The sequence below is a fragment of the Bacillus rossius genome, chromosome 10 (genome assembly GCF_032445375.1).
Source record: "Bacillus rossius redtenbacheri isolate Brsri chromosome 10, Brsri_v3, whole genome shotgun sequence".
NCBI classification, from domain to species: Eukaryota; Metazoa; Arthropoda; class Insecta; order Phasmatodea; family Bacillidae; genus Bacillus; species Bacillus rossius.
The window spans coordinates 54,879,017-54,899,405 of NC_086337.1; the positions used below are offsets into that span (position 1 = coordinate 54,879,017).

The window sequence follows — 20,389 nt, forward strand, 5'->3', positions numbered from 1 at the left end:
TGCTAGCTGGTGGTATAGACGGGACAGACCACAGACGTGTGGAGTAGGAGAGGAACGCTAGCTGGTGGTCTAGAACGCAGACGGGACAGACCACAGACGTGTGGAGTAGGAGAGGAGTGCTGGCTGGTGGTATATAACGTAGAAGGTGTCTCCACAGACGTGTGGCAGTAGGAGAGGAGTGCTGGCTGGTGGTATATAACGTAGAAGGTGTCTCCACAGACGTGTGGCAGTAGGAGAGGAGTGCTAGCTGGTGGTATAGGATCTAGACGGGACAGAACACAGACGTGTGGCAGTAGGAGAGGAGTGCTAGCTGGTGGTCTAGACGGGACAGAACACAGACGTGTGGCAGTAGGAGAGGAGTGCTGGCGCAGAGGTCGTGTCGTGGTCACCTGGAGCACAGCGCGGCGACAGTGTCCGGCAAGGCGGGCCGGGGGCGGGGCGCCGCGCGCACGCACACGCGCATGCGCGGGCCCTGAGCCGCCATTGGCCGCCCGCAGGCCCCGCCCCCTCGCACGCACTACCAGCGCGGCGGCCGCCGGCGACTCGCGCACTCGGTCCACTCGGAGAGACAAGCGCGACGCGACTGCGCCAGACGCCAGGCCTCGTTGCGGCCCATCAACCGGTTTAACAAACCCTAACGAGGATCAATTCCCTTCATTCCGGCGAGCCGCCCGCCGCCCGGCTTTCGACAACCCCCGGCGACTAATTTGCGTGCGAGCCAGCAATTAGCGCACCATGGAGGGCGCGCCCTTCGACGACAACCTGTTCGCCGAGTTCCCCGGCCAGGCGGCGCTGACGTACAAGAGCGACTCCCGGGGCGTGCACTCCATCCAGGTGAGGCTGCGACACCCTGTGTACCTACCTCTGCATCCAGGTGAGGCTGCGACACCCTGTGTACCTACCTCTGCATCCAGGTGAGGCTGCGACACCCTGTGTACCTACCTCTGCATCCAGGTGAGGCTGCGACACCCTGTGTACCTACCTCTGCATCCAGGTGAGGCTGCGACACCCTGTGTACCTACCTCTGCATCCAGGTGAGGCTGCGACACCCTGTGTACCTTGTACTCCACCCAGGTGAGGCTGCGACACCCTGTGTACCTACCTCTGCATCCAGGTGAGGCTGCGACACCCTGTGTACCTTGTACTCCACCCAGGTGAGGCTGCGACACCCTGTGTACCTACCTCTGCATCCAGGTGAGACTGCGACACCCTGTGTACCTACCTCTGCATCCAGGTGAGGCTGCGACACCCTGTGTACCTTGTACTCCACCCAGGTGAGGCTGCGACACCCTGTGTACCTACCTCTGCATCCAGGTGAGACTGCGACACCCTGTGTACCTACCTCTGCATCCAGGTGAGGCTGCGACACCCTGTGTACCTACCTCTGCATCCAGGTGAGGCTGCGACACCCTGTGTACCTACCTCTGCATCCAGGTGAGACTGCGACACCCTGTGTACCTACCTCTGCATCCAGGTGAGACTGCGACACCCTGTGTACCTACCTCTGCATCCAGGTGAGGCTGCGACACCCTGTGTACCTACCTCTGCATCCAGGTGAGGCTGCGACACCCTGTGTACCTACCTCTGCATCCAGGTGAGACTGCGACACCCTGTGTACCTACCTCTGCATCCAGGTGAGACTGCGACACCCTGTGTACCTACCTCTGCATCCAGGTGAGGCTGCGACACCCTGTGTACCTTGTACTCCACCCAGGTGAGGCTGCGACACCCTGTGTACCTACCTCTGCATCCAGGTGAGACTGCGACACCCTGTGTACCTACCTCTGCATCCAGGTGAGGCTGCGACACCCTGTGTACCTACCTCTGCATCCAGGTGAGGCTGCGACACCCTGTGTACCTACCTCTGCATCCAGGTGAGGCTGCGACACCCTGTGTACCTTGTACTCCACCCAGGTGAGGCTGCGACACCCTGTGTACCTACCTCTGCATCCAGGTGAGGCTGCGACACCCTGTGTACCTTGTACTCCACCCAGGTGAGGCTGCGACACCCTGTGTACCTACCTCTGCATCCAGGTGAGACTGCGACACCCTGTGTACCTACCTCTGCATCCAGGTGAGGCTGCGACACCCTGTGTACCTTGTACTCCACCCAGGTGAGGCTGCGACACCCTGTGTACCTCGTGCTCTATCCAGGTGAGACTGCTACACCCTGTGTACCTACCTCTTCATCCAGGAGAGGCTTCAACATCCTGTGTACCTTGTACTCCACCCAGGTGAGGCTGCGACACCCTGTGTACCTCGTGCTCTATCCAGGTGAGACTGCTACACCCTGTGTACCTACCTCTTCATCCAGGAGAGGCTTCAACATCCTGTGTACCTTGTACTCCACCCAGGTGAGGCTGCGACACCCTGTGTACCTTGTGCTCTATCCAAGTGAGACTGCTACACCCTGTGTACTTACCTCTTCATCCAGGAGAGGCTTCAACCACCTGTGTACCTTGTACTCCACCCAGGTGAGGCTGCGACACCCTGTGTACCTTGTGCTCTATCCAAGTGAGACTGCTACACCCTGTGTACTTACCTCTTCATCCAGGAGAGGCTTCAACCACCTGTGTACCTTGTACTCCACCCAGGTGAGACTGTAACATCTTGTATACCTCGTACTCCACCCAGGTGAGGCTGCGACAACCTGTATACCTCGTGCTCTATCCAGGTTAGACTGCTACACCCTTTGTACCTATCTATCCATCGAGGTGAGGCTGTAACATCTTGTATACCTTGTACTTCACCCAGGTGAGGCTGCGACACCTTGTGTACCTATCACTAGAGACTGGAAAAATTTGCGAATTCATTCCGTGATAGGCTAAAATACAAATAGTTATACCTCAGTGCTGCCTCTGCTATTGGCTCACAACTCACCTGGATGACTCTGGGCCAATGAGAAACACCCAACCAAAGCTTTATCGAATCACAGTCTGCTACGTTGGGACGTCTCACAAGACAACAGCCAAAGAGTGGGTGACATTTGACCGAGTGAACTTAGAACTATGGAGTTCATCCTACAGGTCATTGAACCCGCGAATTTTTCTGGTTCCTACCTATCACTCCATCTAAGTGAGGCTGCAACACCATGTGTGCCTATCTCTCCATTCAGGTGAGGCTACACATAGCCCTGTGTACCTATCACTTCATCCAGGAGAGGCTGCAACATCCTGTACTTATATCTTCAGCCAGGTAAGCTGCAACACCCTGTACCTATCTCTTCAGCCAGGTAAGCTGCAAAACTCTGTGTACCTATCGCTTGATCAGGAGAGACTTCAACATTCGGTATACCTTGAACTCCATCCAGGTGAGGTTGCAACATCCTGTGTACCTATCTCTTCAGCCAGGTGAGCTGCAACACCCTGTACCTATCTCTTCAGCCAGGTAAGCTGCAAAACTCTGTGTACCTATCGCTTGATCAGGAGAGACTTCAACATCCGGTATACCTTGCACTTCATCCAGGTGAGGTTTCAACATCCTGTGTACCTATCTCTTCAGCCAGGTGAGCTGCAACATCATGTGTACCTACTCACTGCAGAATGCTAAGACTTGTGGCTAATTTTTAATTTCTGTGTACCACTCGTCACTTGCTTCCAATGCGACCGGGTATTGCGCGCGAAATTAAAATTTGTGATTTTCTTTTTCACCTATAACTTAGTAGTGTATTGTTTGCGGACTTCTGTTTCTTAACAATAATTGCTTGTTTAGACCTTTCCTGTCACCAATAATATTTATGCATATCTATTTCTGAGTTTTTTTGCATAGTTTCAATTTGCGTACAATTGAATCACAACTTAAAAATGAAAAAAAAAAAATGATTTGAAAACTTTTTATACCGTTTATCCCATTTATTGCTAGGGCCATGTACCTAATAAACGGGGGGAAATTTCCAGATGTGTCAAAACTTTGTAGCATTGTCTGTGTTTCGTGGTTAGATGGGTTTGTTTCACGTGCATGTCTACTGTCAGCATACCAATCATAGCCATCCAGTGCAGAAGCAAACGCGACCTGAATGGCCCATCCAAATAGGGCAATGGTGGCCAATTACAAGGGAACAATCGCTGGCGCAAGCATAGGTACCTTTTTGCAGTCTAATGAGTAGGGCCATGCATTTTTCGCGAAATAATCTGATCGCTCTTTAGACCCTTTGTTCCCTTGTGATTGGCGGCCGTCTGCGAAAGAAGACATCGCCGGGTCATTCAGGACGAGTTTGCTTCCGCACTGGATGGCTGTGATTGGTGCGCCGACAGTAGACATGCACCTGAAGTAAACCCAGGCAACCACGAAACACAGAAAATGCTACATAGTTTTAACACACAGCTGATCGGAAAATCTTTTCGCGAAAATTACATGGCCAACTAATGAGCAATCTGATTTTTTTCGCGAAAAGTGAATGCCCCTATCTCTAACATTTTGAACTGTTAAAAATTTTCACCTTTAATTTACGAATAATGCTGGTTACAAATTATTCAGGGCTCTTCGTAAATTTGTGGACACGTGAGTTCACTTACTTCGAACATGATTTCAAAAAAAAAAAAAAATCTCGGTATATTAATAAAATATTCAAAAACTGGTGAGGTCTAGAGTAAGAACACTATTATTTTTGTCCACCCGTGTGTTTATATTTGTTTAGAACAAACATACAACTCGGAAGTCATTTGAAATTACGAAGAAATCTTCGTTTATTTGAGTTTAATTCTTCGTTGAAAATTCGTCTATATTGAATTACAATAGATATACCTACACCCAGACGTTTAAGCGACATGACTGCCACAAACATATATTCCGTACTAATTGTTAAGCTGACAAAAGTATTTCGATATTTTGTCCTAATAATCTTTACATGGCCACAAAAATAAACTACGATGCTCACAAAACTGTTAGTAAATGACTAGTGGTGTTGTTCTCTGTAACAACCCTTCGTTGTCCTCTAAAACCATTCACTTCGTGTTTATACGTACGCATGGCTGACATTTCTGAAATTCGTGTAAAAATTATTAACGTTAAGAAGGCTAATGAATAACTACAAGTAGTAATAATACAACGCGATCGTATAGTATTCATAGGTACTGGAAAACCGTAAACATTGATTTTTTTTTTACTAACCAACAAATAGTAGAATCTCCAGCTTCAGCAAATTATGTTATCTAAATATAACACCATGGATAACTTACTTGAGTTTCCATTAAATAAAAAAAAACAGATGACGCTTTTTTTTATAAAATATCAAAATCAATTGCAGCTTTTCATCACAATTCATATATTTTTTTTTCTAAGTGAAAGTTCACGTCCATATAAATCATGAGTCACATAAGAAATAAAATAAATATATATCATCGAAACATTGGGTACCTGTAATTCTAAAGTGATTTCATCAATTTACTCATATTCTTTGTCACTTCAGCCACTCATTTTCTCTGATGGCGGCAGAAAGTTTGCCCAAACGCTTCAGTTGCTACGACACTTGACTCGTCACCACGCGAGAGAGCCAATAGCAGCGCTGGAGCCTCTATCCTGAGGGCGCGCCGCCCTTGCAACAAGAAGCGAGGTGGAGACTGCAACGTAAGATAAGAAAAGTAACCTCTGCCCGCCAAGACTGCGCTCCAATGTGCGCCAGGAGTTTTGTGTTGTCCCGGGAGCTTGTTACAGATGAATAGCCCTCACGCCGCAGGCCTCTAGGGCGACTGTCTGGTAAAGGTAGGTGTGCCCTGTGCCGTGGCAGGTGATGCTGGGGCTGCAGCACTCGGACATGATGCTGGGCACCCCGCTGCCCAAGATGGAGCAGCACGAGGTGTTCTCGCAGCAGCCAGACCCCACCAAGAGGAAGGACGAGCACTTGCTGCAGCCCCCACCTGCAGGTATGGCCCGGCCCAGCCCAGCCTACCTTAGCCGAGCCTAGCTTAGCCAAGCCTACCTTAGCCGAGCCTAGCTTAGCCGAGCCTACCTTAGCCGAGCCTACCTTAGCCGAGCCTACCTTAGCCGAGCCTACCTTAGCCAAGCCTACCTTAGCACAGACTAGCCTAACGTAGACTAGCCTAGCCTACCTTAGCCAAGCCTAACCTAGCTCACCTAGCCTACCTTAGTCAAGCCTAACCTAGCTCGCCTAGCCTACCTTAGCCAAGCCTACCTTAGCACAGACTAGCCTGGCCTGGTCTGGCCTACCTTAGCCAAGCCTACCTTAGCACAGACTAGCCTAAGTTATCATAGTCTAGCCTAACGTAAACTAGCCTAACTTAGCCTAGCCTACCTTAACCAAGCCTAAGACTAGCCTAAGTTATCATAGACTAGCCTCACGTAGACTAGCCTATCTTAACCAAGCCTAAGACTAGCCTAAGTTATCATAGACTAGCCCAACTTAGACTAGCTTAACTTAGCCTAGCCTACCTTAACCAAGCCTAAGACTAGCCTAAGTTATCATAGACTAGCCTAACTTAGACTAGCCTAACCTAGCCTAACCTAGTTTAGCCTAGCCTGACACCTCACCTGGGCAACTATTCCTTTTGAAATATTTGTCGCACGAGAAATAAAAATCAAATCAAAAAAGTAAACAAACAAGTAAATGCGTAAGGATGTATAGAGTTTCCTGGAGTTGGAGTTTTCGACGATAGATGAGCGGGTAGCTGTAGCCGAGTGGGGGTTCACTGAAGTCTACCGAGAGGCGTGTGTTCACACACGTTAAATTCCCAGATCCAGTAATACTAGAAATAGTTCATGCGTATGTATTTCAGACAGGAATATTGACTTAATCTTAGACACTACGCACGTTCGTATCATGACCGAAATAATGTGATATCATAATTGTGATATTAACTGTCTGAACTAAAGTTTGTACCTATTGACATATTAATGGTTAATGATATACGAATTCATTTCAAAGTTACCAATTTTTGATTTTGAATTTAATTTGATTATTTGTTTTGTTTTGCGCTGCCTTTTGTCCACTACACAACTTGTAGTAAAAAAGCCAGTAATTTAGCTACCACCACTGATAACAAGTCCTGGTAAAAATTAATTTTGATTTTAACATTAAATATTCGTTTTGAATAATGATGATGTTTAATTGATCTAGAGTCATTGGAATGTTATAGTTCGAATCTGGTTCAACTGATTTACCTGGCTCATGCTTGAAAACATCATAGTCCGAAACAACTGAATTCTTTCGTATCTATTTATTTTTAGTTTATTTATAGTTAAACTGTACGTAAACTATTTATGATTTTAACTGAAAAGTGTTTATTTGTTTGTATCTGGGTACAGTGTTCACGTTTTATCATTCTTCGTGAAAATAAAAGTTTCAGTTCGAAGCGTTTTACGTGAATCTTATTCCAATCCTTACATCCTAGTGGGATTATATACTAAGTTAAATATTTGATGTTACATTTAAAATGTTTTTTAGTAGCTTAAACGTGGATTTGACACATACAGCAGATACAGGTTTCGTCACCCATAGCGCGGTAACTGTAAAAGATATATAAAAATATTTGTATTCATTATAATACCTTAATGGTCCCACACCTGCCCCGCCTCCCCCCTCGCCTTTCCAAGGGATTTACGACCATGTACGAAGTTATGTCTCCTCGCTTTTAGTGATAAAGATATATAAATCAATATGTATGTTCAAGAAATAGGGGTTTGTGAATAAATGTATAAGCTTACTCAGAAAATGTTCAGAAAACTAAAAAAAAAATATGTATATAAAATTGAGATTCAAAAATTTCTATAAAACAAACCATTCTTTGAAATTTTGTAATATGTAGGCTATACAGGTATGAATCATATAGGTATAATTCGGCACAAATTCTACTTGAGTGGTAGATTAATATATTTTAGAGGGCTTAAACAAACATGTTTTTATCTAATGGTATATTAGTTAAGTGACAAGACATGACAAATAATATATATACATATCCATTTGTATCTGCGTTTGTACCTATTTATGTTTGAATGCAACGCCTACATAGACGATATTGCATTACGGAAATTAGACTGTATGCCAAGATAATTTACAAAGCGTTATTAAAAGTTCGCATGAAGTTTTTTCACCTGAAAAAAAAAAAACGTACAAAATATATGTAAATTATCTGACCGGCCCAGAAGGTGACGCATTAGCTGATGAGAGGACAAGAAGCGAGAGCTGCAGGTACCGCGCTACGGCGGACTGGGTATAGCAGGTCTGGGAGGCGACGAGGCTCGCCAGGCAGGCACCGCGCTACGGCGGGCCGAGTGTAGCAGGTTGGGTGGAGGCGGGGCTTGCCAGCGGAGTAGCTGATTGGCCCGCACTGCGTGTTGCAGCGGCCGAGCCGAGCGTCAAGAAGGACTCCAAGAGCAAGAAAGGTGACAACAGCGGCGTGAAGAAGAAGAAGACGAGGTGAGCGGTACAAGGCTGGACGGTTGGCTGCCTGGCGTCTGGCCATGTAGTGGATACACGCTAGACTCTGCACACCACTGTTTATTATGCCAGGCACCCGCCATGTATCAAACGGAATTTTATACGTACTATTCAACTTGCGATGTATCGCAAATGAAGTGACTGCAAATTAATATATTTATTACCATCTAAGTTTAATAAAAAAATATTTGGAATATTCGAATTAATCCAGGGTGGCGATATGAGGTGTTGTCGAGAAAAGTTTTGGTTTGGATGGTTTAAAAAATAAATCAATAAGGGTGCGCCAATATGAGTTCCTGCCCCGGGTGGAAACAGTCTAGTTACGTCCCTGAGTGCTCATGTTCAGGGCCGTCGAGAAAGATTAAGGGTCGGGATTCTCCTTGCTACTTAATATACAACTCTTCAAACCCCTCACTATTTTAAAAATCAAAATATTGCAAACCTTTAAGAGATTACAATGCTTTATAAATAGGACAACACTTATTTTTAACAGCATTTTAAGAAACTTTTTTTTTAATTGCCTCGCAATAAAACCGAATTTTAATCCCTTTATACATTTCAAATAAAATTAGACAAAAAAATTCATTTTAAAATTTAACAATTTACTTAATACTGAATAACACGCAGTCATGGGGACTGTTAACAGAAGTGAAAACTTAAAACTTGGTTTTTGAATGTGTAATATGACATCATTTCTACATCAAATGTACATAAGAAAATTATTTTGGTATTATGTCAGTACGATGTCAGCATGATATAATTTATCCTTACATCATTTTTTAGTCACAACAGATGTCAGTGGTATGTAAAAATTAGGTAAAAATGCATTACCTAGATATGACTTACCATTGATGTCAGACCGAGGTCATGTATCCACGTGGTAAAATTAACTTCACTTACTGCTACTACAGCATGTCGGTGATGCGAACTCACAAGATTTTACCCATCCAAAAAAGAGTTAAACACGCACATAATACAGTCGAGTACATACCATGTATTAGTGTATATATGCGTATACATGTACACAGGCCGATGCGCGTCGCCAGTCTGGCACAACATGTCACTAGCATGTCGGTGACGCGAACCCATAACTTTTTCCCTTACCAAAAAACGCTCAACGCGGATAAAATTTTTTCACTTTTAAAAAAAGTGGCGTGTGTCGATGAACTTAACAAATCTGCTCTCATATTTCTAGCTCCGAACACAATTAGACTCTATGTAAATTAAATTGGTCACGTAACAAAAATATATTTTAGGCTACTCTATTTATGATCTGCATGTTCAGCGATACACGCCACTGTTTTTTACGCGATATTTTGGATCTTCATATATTTGCGCTAATTTAGTTCCTAAGCCGTACGATAAAGCATCTGTTTTATAAGCAGTTAGTTACCACCTTAGCCGCCAGAGTAGCGTGCACGGTGCCTATAGACCAACGATTTTTACTTCCTAATTATGGATTAGTCAAGTATTCATCAGTATTACAAAAACATAACAAGTCACAGCGATCAATTAAAAACTGTTTATTAATGTTTTAAACCATTTCTGTTTGCAGAAATTTTTCATGTAACTTATTTATATTTATGAACATTGAAATAGTACTGCTCTATAAACTACTTTACTCTATGACGCTAGGGATGCCAACTGACAACAGTAGCCACATTTTCTAGGCAGAATTTTATTTTATGTTATTTTAACATAACAATTTATTTTGATTGTTTTACTGTTTTCAAATATTTTTATTTAAAATTAGGATGTATCCATTTTATCTTTATATTAATTCATCTCTGGTTTTAAATATGTATTCCAGTATTTGGCGTCTGTAAGCTTGTGCCACAGCCGGCCAATCAGAATATTTTATTTCTGGCACACATTTAAAGTATTTAGAATAAGAACGTTCTTCTGGAAATAGACGCCATTCTACACGGACACTAAATTGTGTTGCAAGATAATCATAGTGTTTAATCTAGTTTCTGGTTAGCATAAAGTATTTACTATTGCTATATTTAATATTTTAAGTACGTATGTAGTACTGTTGATAAGGCTAGGGTAACTCTAGAAAGAGTTACAGAGTAGGAGTTCTCAACCTACGTGAGACGCAGTAAGTCTTATATAAACTTCTGGCAACATAGTTTGCAAATTACTGTGTTTTGAAGGATTTGTCAGTATCCAAAAGTAAATTTGAGTGCGTAACACATGTTCTTACGTGTTGTACTGAGACCAGAGACAATCGTGCCCATTCCTATTCATTTGGTAGTACTGAAACCTTTTCATGAGAACATATTACACGGTCAATAAGGCATATTTATGAAACTAATTTGTAATCATCCTCCCCAGTTGTCCAGGGAAACTGGGCATTGTTACCAACCTTAGACTACTAATCTGGCAATCGCAAGTAAATTTAATACACTTGTATCAAAACTGAATATTAGTAGAGACAATGATAACGTTCCCAACATACATATTTAATAAACTTTATAATATTTTAGTCAATGAAAATTGTGGAAACTTTACCCAGGACTTTTGGGGTTTTTAAATGTGGACAACATAAATTTCCAGCCAATTAACAAGCTAAATCTGGTACATCGTGCTAAACTTTGATTTATTAAATCCAATATTTATCTGTCCACATTAGCAGACACAGCCATTAAGTTTAGTAATTAAAACATTGGCATTTATTTATCTTATTCACAGAGCAACACTGACCACTCATTGTTTTGCTCTTTTATTTTCTACATATTTTACATCCCTTCAGTGTATGCTTGTAAGCCATTATAGTTCACTAACCCCAAATTTGTCTGCAACACCTTAGTATCACTACACCTACAACTTTGATGAAGAGGTAACAATTGAAATAGGCACCCAACAAAATAAATAATATAGTTACGCTTATCACTGACTCAATGACTCTACAAAATTTTTTTATATATATGATAGTGGCCTACAGCCTGAAGCCTACACCATAGGGTAATGTGTCCTTATTCGAACCTTTATCATATCGTAGCAATCAAATACCTGAATGTAAATTAACATCCATGCCTTACCCGGGACCCGAACCCAGAACCATTCGCACCGCAAGCCGGTGTGCATCCGACTGCGTTACGGAGGTTGGCAATGACTCTACAACACTAAAGAGATTTGGATACCTTGAAGACTCCATAGAGATGTGTATGAAATAGAAAATGTAACTATTATAATAGAGTAACATTTGAAATACAGCTCCATAAGTGGAACATGCCTTAGTTATTAAATTTGTGTTTGTTATATTCATCATTTTTCATTGGACACATAAGTTGCCTTAGAATAACTATGCTTATAATTACTAAAAAGGCTTATATCTCAGAAAGTTTAGCTCTAAATGATAAATGTGAAATTTTTTCCATTTTTGAAATCTAATTTTGTGGCTCTGGGAATCTTTTGACATTTTGAATTTTGTACTATTGCCCATTCAAAAATCTTTATTTCTTTTTAAAGTTTCTTATATCATTTAAATTTAGGTATAATTTTATTAAATAACCATTTGTATTTTTGTTTATTTTTTATGCCCAAAATTTTTTGTGGCAGAGTTGAGTTTTTTGTAGTGAAAACAATTTTTAATTTTTATATTATGTTCTTCTTTTGTAGTCAATTTCTTGCTGCTTAAACTATTGGTAAATAGCAGAAATGAACTAAATATATATTATAATTTTCTGTCAAAAATTTTTTTTTATCATTTTATAATTAGGATATTAGAAATAATTTTAATTTTCAGAATTTTAAAAGGAATTTAGTGTTTAGTAAAAGTTTTGTGTATATTAAATTAAAGTGTTTGTTATATTCATCATTTTTCAATGGGTGCCTTACAACCTCCTAGTAATAAAATAATTATTATTAAGTACTACCTTTGTTTTAACATCACAACACAAGGGATAAACAAGCAGAGCATTAGGGCATTTTTTTATTTATTGCACAAAGATTATTACAAAATGTTTGGCCATTTTTATGAGTTGAATATATCATCCAACTCTAACATATTTAATCACTACTAATAAAGAACTACACATTTATTTAAAACAAGATTGAGATTGATATAAGTATATTTCCATTACATTTTAATCAATTTAAACTGGCCAGTGTTTCAAAAGATTCATCAATAATTTAACTAGCTTTAAAATTTCTCAAGTACCTGTGGCTTGCTATATGCATTACAATCTTTTTATTAATAGTATACATTCATCAGAACACATTAAAGATCTCACTCAAGAAAGCAAACAATTCAACAAGAACAATTACACATACAATATTGCTACAGATGATACTTGACTTCTTGCATCTAGGTCCCGACAAAGACAAATCCTTGTAGTCATACACCTACTGACTGCAGGGGCATAGCCAGGGAAGGGGGGGTTAGGGGTTCAAACCCCCCCCCCCCCCCTTAGCACCAAAACTTTAATTAATTTCTTATCACTCAAACAAATTTCATATTAAAATGAATAAAATTTTTACCATTACAATATTTAAATTTAAGTACCGAAAACCGCTAAAATAGCACTATTTTACACCTTAAAATCCAAATTTTCCCGGGGGAGAACCCCCGGACCCCCCGCTTTAATACGGGGGGGGGGGGGGGGGTTGCATGCTTCTTAACACCCCCCATACACAAATCCTGGCTACGCCATTGACTGACTGGATGCGTTGACTTATGCACCAAAGACTCCGTCCAGACTGCAGTTCTGGATGTAGGAGGATCTGGTCTGGGCTTCGATGTCCGATCAGAAGTTCTGCGATGCCAAATCCTTGATGCCTTGTCACAGGATGACTCACAAAATTAAAGTCAGTCGTAATATGAATATACTGGACGGCTAATTCCAGTAACGAAGTTTATTTCCACACAAATATTTCTTGTCTTAGTAAATAAATTGATCATCTGTAACTTATAGTTATTGTCAGCTATGATATCAATATTTCTTTAAAAATATTAATTTTATGAGATATTATATCACTACTTCTTTATAAGTATAAATTTAAAATTACTATTTTTATTCGAGAGAATGTTCAACGTTCTTTCACTATCACAGCGATGCCTAGTCTCTCTAATTTTCTTAACAGAATTTTTGTTAAAAACACAAATCCATAATATTTATTTAGTTCATAAAAGTTTATGTGATACCAGACATGCGACTAGTGGTGCCAATAAATAATTATGATTTAATGATAATTTTAAACAAATAAAAAATAAAACATAAAAATCTATTAGTACCCAAATTCAGTATACAATTCTATCACTATTAAAATAGGCATAACACAATCTGTATTACCTACTGGCAATAACCATTATGAAAGTGATATTACAATTTAAATAAATGAATAATAACATGATGAAATAGATGCAATGTCAGCCGAGGGTCGTTGGCTAAGATAACCACGCAGCAGTAAAGAGTGCCGAGGGGGCGTGTCCACAGGACAACCTTCACGGCGTACCAGCTGGAGGAGCTGGAGCGGGCCTTCGAGCGCGCGCCCTACCCGGACGTGTTCGCGCGCGAGGAGCTGGCGCTGAAGCTGAGCCTCAGCGAGTCGCGCGTGCAGGTGTGGTTCCAGAACCGCCGCGCCAAGTGGAGGAAGCGCGAGCCGCCGCGCAAGACGGGCTACATGGCCGCAGGTGGGTGCTGTCCTCCGCGACGTCGTCAGCGATGTTCCCTCGCGCGGACCTGCTGCAGTCGCTACAGCGTGCGTGTGTGGCAGGGGCGGCCGGCACTGCACTCGGGTCGTCCTTCACGAGCCTCAACAGTGGCCTGGGCTCGTTCCCCGGCACCGCGGCGCCCGGCGCCGGCGCGGACTCCTGGGCCTACTCGCCCGCCTACGACCTGTCGCCGCACCTCAACCTGCTGTCGCCATCCGGCTCGCACTACTCCGCCGCCTCCTTCAGCACGGCCCAGACCAGCTCCTACTCCTCGCCCTACTCCGTGCTGGGTCAGCACGACGCATCTCTCTTCCCGGTGCGCTCTCACCAGGAGTACTTGTCGGCTGACAGCGGCAGCCCCATCCGGGCGCACCAGGAGTACATGACCACCGGCGGGAACAGCCCCATCCGCGGACACCAGGACTACCTGCCCGCCGGGAACGGCAGCCCCATCCGCACGCACCAGGAGTACATGTCTGCCGGCGGGCACAGCCCCATCCGCGCTCACCAGGAGTACCTGCCCGCCGGGAACGGCAGCCCCATCCGTGCGCACCAGGACTACATGACTGCCGGAGGGCACAGCCCCACCGGCGGACTGCGCCAGCACCAGGAGTATGTGGCCAACCCCAACAGCCCTCACGCACACGGCCACGGCGACTACGTGTCTGCAGGTACGGCCAGTGGCGCGTCTACTCCACTAGGATCGGAAGGCGTTATTTCTACAACACTGTAGTTACAAGCATCGTATTACTTCAATAAATGTGTAATTGTCAAATTGTTGATTCTTTGGTTAGGACTTTAGTTCCATTGATAGCAGTTTTTTTTAATTGATCTAAACTTTTTAAATAATAATTTTATTAAGACCAATTATTGGATATTTTGCTGATGAAAGAATGTGTTCAACCAATTTGATTTAAGTCTTGTTCAATCAATAGAAGTTTTATTAATTTAGTCAGCATTTTCGTCAGTTAACAAAGAATTTTGATTAGTTACTGAATGGGTTTGTTTAATCGGTGTTGTTCATTAAGCAATCACGATTGTTCTATTAATTTACAATCTATCTAATTAAGCTGTAGCTGTTTCAAATAATCTTGGTCTCTTATTTGATAATTGGGAAGCATATTTTTTGACTAGATGATTAGTTCAATAATTCCACTCCATTTAAATAAAGTTTACATGAACCTCTAATTCCCAAACTAATAAACACTATTATTCTTTCTTTACAGCTAAATTTTGTAATTAAAAAAAAACTAAAGTTCCATTATACCAAGTGTTCCACATAATTTTAAATTAATATACAAATTTATTTTTTGCCTTAGCATAAAATAACAGAAAATTTGCTTAACATAAATCACAATAAATGGATTGTTTAGAACTTGTATGTGCTTTGAATTCCCACATTTTATCACAGAGTTTGTAACCTGCACACTATTTGCAGTATTTTATTGCAGCTTTTTAGGTCGTAAACTATTATTTGAACACAGGGAAGTTTTTTAAATAAAAATAATTATTTTATCATCACCAAAAAAAAAAATATTTTAAAAATTATACATCTAATATTTTGAATGTTTTTTCTCTTTAAAACAGTTATTTGCTTAGAAATGATTTTATTCCTGACTCTTGTGATCTACATTAGGATTTGCGGCACTCTTGTAATATTCAATTTTAAAGTTTGAATCTGAGAAAACTAGGTTTTGACCCACCACTGTAAAGTATGAACCAGAAACAGCTTAGAATGATCAGTTTCTAGAATAAGACCACTAAGATAAAGATTCAGATCAAAACACTTTTATTATTTAATTGAATTTCATTTTAAGTATCTTTTTTTTCTCTTGACATTATATTAATAATTCCTGCCTTTCCTTTCATACAGCATAAACTGTAATCTAACAGCATTTAGCACCAAACATATGTTATACCAGCTACAATTGGTTTTGTCCAAACAATGGGTGCAAAAGCCTGCGAAGTTTAATGATACTAAATAATAATAATAATATTTTCAAGTTGTAAAATTCCTTCGATAACTGACAAGCCATTGGTGGTAGACTAATATATAAAAAAAATTAATTCTCAAATACATATATACATATACACAACAAAATTGTAACATGGCACATTATAAAGACAAAGACTGAGACAAAGAACAACTACAATACAGAAAAACTTTAATAATTACTAAACACAAAAACTATAATTTACATGAGATAGGTACCTAAAATTTTAAATATAAATTTGTAACAATACATACAACTAAATATATGTGAAATATTTCTTAATACTCTGTGAATTTTTATAATCAAGTAAAAAAAAAAGAAATAACTGTAAAATTTTATAAAATTATTTATTAGTCAGCATAAAGTGTTATAACAAACTGTAACAGGCATGAAATTTAATACCTGTATTTTTCAATCAAATAATTACAATCTAATTCATGTTTGGAATGATTACTTACAAAAATTGCATCAAATATATCCCTTGTTAAAAAAGAACCTTGGAAGTAGCAAAAATAATTACATATTAAGATTTTAAAAATATATACATATGTATGTATATTTAGGGACACCTGTATTTCGCGATATCATTTCATGTCAAGGCATTTCACAAAACACTGTAGCTTTTACTAAGAGTCGTGGCAAATTGTGAGGGTGCAGCAGTACGCTGACCACATTCTCATTGGCCCCGTCAAGAGCGGGACGACACCTCCCGCCGACCTCAGCCAGTAACCACAGGAGAAAAGCTACAGTATTTTGTGAAATACTACCTTGACATGAAATGAAATCGCGAAATAAGGTGTCCCTATGTATAATTATTTTATTTTTATTTATATCACTCCACATAACGGAATCATCACAGCATCTCTAGCACGACCTGTCTGTCTGAGAGTGAGTGCAGTGTTGGTACAGCCACGTGCACGCTGCGCAGGCACGGACAGCCCTCACGCGCACCACGACTACATGGCGGGCGCGCACGGCTCGCCCCTGCAGGAGTACCAAGCCATGGTGGCCGCCCCCCCTCACTCCCCGCAGCTGCTCGACCAGCACAAGCCCCTGCCGTACGTGGACGTGGAGGCCCTGGGCGCCCATGACAACGCCTTCCGGCCCTCCGAGGACGTAAAGGAGGGCGGGCCCCAGGGCTACGTCGCCCTGCCGCCCTTCCTCGGCTGACTGCGGGCCCGCCTGAGCGGCGGCCGGTCTCCGCGCGACGTCACCTTCGAGTGACGCCAGCCGCTCTGCCGAGAGCAGGTCACAGTCGCTGCCACCAGCGGGAGGAACTAGTTGCCCTGCCGCCCTTCCTCGGCTGACTGCGGTCCCGCCTGAGCGGCGGCCGGTCCCCGCGCGACGTCACCTTCGAGTGACGCTGGCCGCTCTGCGCGATGCCGGAGCTAGTCGCCAGAGACCAGGTGTCAAGGCTTCTAGGGTATCGCACAAACCTGGCTGTCTAATGTCCACACAATGTGAAATATTTCACGAGCAATACAGAAACAAACACACCTTCGTAAATAGGTGACAATCAAGTACTTTAATAATAGGTGGCCGTGTCCTCGAATGGGGTGATTATTAATGTCCCTTTTTACTAGCGTGTGCACCATTACCTTGATCCCTGAACAATATCGCCTGAAAAACAATATCAACACAATCTTTAAATATGAATAATGGGACTAGAAATTTATGGTATTTCGTAGGCTTCTATCTCCACCAAGAGTGTTACGTGTCATAGTCAGTCGAAGCATGACGTTCGGCGTAGGCAGGCTTGTTCGCTCTGAAACAAGTGAGCAGAGCAGCTCCGTGCTGACGTGGGGTAGGTACCAGCTCTGTGCGCACAACACGCGCTCACGTGTGTCTCGGCTCTACGGCGCTGATACCACGTCTCTCGAAGCGAGCAACACAATGGTGCTGAACCTGGAGCTAAGCCTTGCAACTATTCTTTCAGGCCACAGAACAAGTCAGGAAGTGTTCAGCGCTTTCATGCAGAATTCATCATGACCTCTCTTCAACATCAATGACGCAGCATATGCAATAATTTAAAACAACAGTGCTTTCACTGAGTGTAGGAAATGTGTTTTTAGACTTTTTTTGACAGTATGTTGGTGACAAAGCATAATATGTGTGCGGCGACTCCTTTGTTAGGAATGTTGCTGCTTTTGGTTAGCAGCAGCGAGGGCGACAGCACGGCCCAGTGCGACTGAGCGAGCGCGGTAGGTTGGGAGTGACGAGGTCAGCACGGACTGTGGAAGGCTTCATGGAGTACAAAGGGTGGGGAGGGTAACTAAAGTCCTACTCCTCCGATTGGCTTAACTGCATCAACATACAATATCCCAGTGAAAGTTTATCAGAGCAATTTTTTTTAAAACTTCTTGCCAAGTTATCCATCTAGTGATTGGGATAATTCTTTCACATTCTCAATAAGGCAATAAGACCATTCCCGGCGAGTCTACTCGTGGAACTCGCGGCAATCGGCCAGATGAAGGGCGATGCTCGTGAACAAGCAGTTGCAGAGGTCTGCCAACATGTCGACAACCACACAAGGATTGTGCACCGAGTTGCTTCACCCCATATATCGCTCAGTGCGTGACGTTCTGTGATACGTAGGGCATTACCCAAACACCCAATATGCATCGTTAAAGTGACTTTGTTTCTACAGATCTAAATGTATTATGTTCTGTAACTGTGATGTTACCTTACAACATTGTAACTATTCATGAATATTAGGAAATAGCTTTTTTTAAGTGCAAATTTATAAGGAAGTGTGATTGAAATGTAGAACAAGTTGTTACGGTTGTTACCTGCAGTGATGTGCTCGCATGGGAACATTCTCGTGCCCCGCGTGGAGGCGAGCGCAGGTATCAGCTCAACGTTGCCTGGACGTTGACTGCTGTCCTGCTTCCGGCACGAGAGTGCGTGCAAGCCGCCTGGACTCGTCACAGCCGGGCAATTTGTTTGTGTCCGCATGTGCTAGTTGCTAGTTCTAGAATATTTCCAAAGAAATTTGCTTTTCTTTAGAGTTGCATTCAAGTGCCTTATTATCGTATGGTTAATTGCAGGTGGGTGTACAAATTGTGTTGTTACATTCCTGTGACACAAGATTACTTGTTACTCACTTGTAGACCAGTCGTGTTACATAGTTTATAGCAATATTGCACATATTGTACAAGTTCTGAGTGCAGAAAACGACACTGCCTGCTGGCGCGTTGGTCGCACTGCGCGGCAATGGCACCTGGCCGCGACCGGTGCTCAGGGCTCGCAGATGTAATGCAATGATGTCTAGTGTTGTTCTCACACTGCCACTCACTCCTCTGTTACATTAACACCTGGAAGCCATCGTCTGTGTTCCATCTACCACCTCAGGAGGTGAGTGCGTGTGAGCTGAACTGCCAGAACATGCTTTCCACAACTTGGGCTTGGTTGGCATCCCTGCAGGTATGTGAAGCCAGACACCCTCACACAGCAGTGCTGCCAATGAGCTGGGTAGGCATAGGGGCAGGGGCGTTTCCGTCCGCTCTCCGCAAGTGTCTGTATACATTTTATATCAGGAAATAAATGCACACTTTTACTGAATCCTGTCGTCATTGTTGTCTGTACGTGCCACGGCGCGTGTCTGCTCACTGCAGCGTCGAACGCCAAGCTCTGCCCTGGGTCCACGCATCCAGACCTACTACCTGTCGTCACACGACGGGTTTAGCTCGCAAGCCAAGTGGCAATGGTTACACACAGAACTGCCATTCCAGAGAACATGGCGGATTCGATTCTCGGACCATGATGTCAGTTTCCCATGATATCCTGAAACCATTCCTTACCTTACAATAGGCCTAGCTGAAACATTCCCTAACATCCTAGATATGTGAAGTTGTGTGTTATGATCGCTGATGACCTCACAGTTGTAGAGATATTATCACTTAGCCCAACTCACGCTTCCTTGAGTACAATGTGCGGCACTCGCTCGTCGAGCATAATGCTTACAGAAACAAATTATAACAATCCAATCAAGAGTCGTGTGTTTTAAAATACATATTTGGTATTTAGCCAAAGTATTCAGAAATGAAAATTAATTAGCAATTATTACACACAAGAGCTAAATTATGAATGTAATACTATACGTAAGTAATTCAAATGAAAAAATTTAAGGAAAAAATCCAACTAAGAGAAAATAGAAAGGATAAAAAAAAAATCAGTGTCCTCAACCATGTACGTCAACAAAGATAATAATTCTGTTGGTGGGTAAAGGTCATAAATGTCACACACGTAACCAAGTGCCATTATCCTGTTGAGGCTCTGTCTCTGTCTTACTTGCCAAGCTGGTTACTTAATTATCTTGTCACTACTCTTATTTGAGGACTTTTA

At 42.5% G+C, this 20,389-nt stretch overlaps 1 protein-coding gene across 1 annotated transcript; it reads left to right on the plus strand.

The window, feature by feature from the left end:
• The first annotated feature begins 429 nt into the window (after positions 1–429).
• LOC134536180 (homeobox protein OTX1-like) lies at positions 430–19,606 on the plus strand. Its single transcript, XM_063375817.1, has 6 exons — positions 430–834; positions 5,726–5,861; positions 8,296–8,371; positions 13,834–14,030; positions 14,114–14,722; positions 16,974–19,606. Exons 1-6 carry the CDS (start codon positions 736–738, stop codon positions 17,213–17,215), a joined length of 1,359 nt encoding a protein of 452 aa, XP_063231887.1. The 5' UTR covers positions 430–735; the 3' UTR covers positions 17,216–19,606.
• The last annotated feature ends 783 nt before the right edge of the window (positions 19,607–20,389 follow it).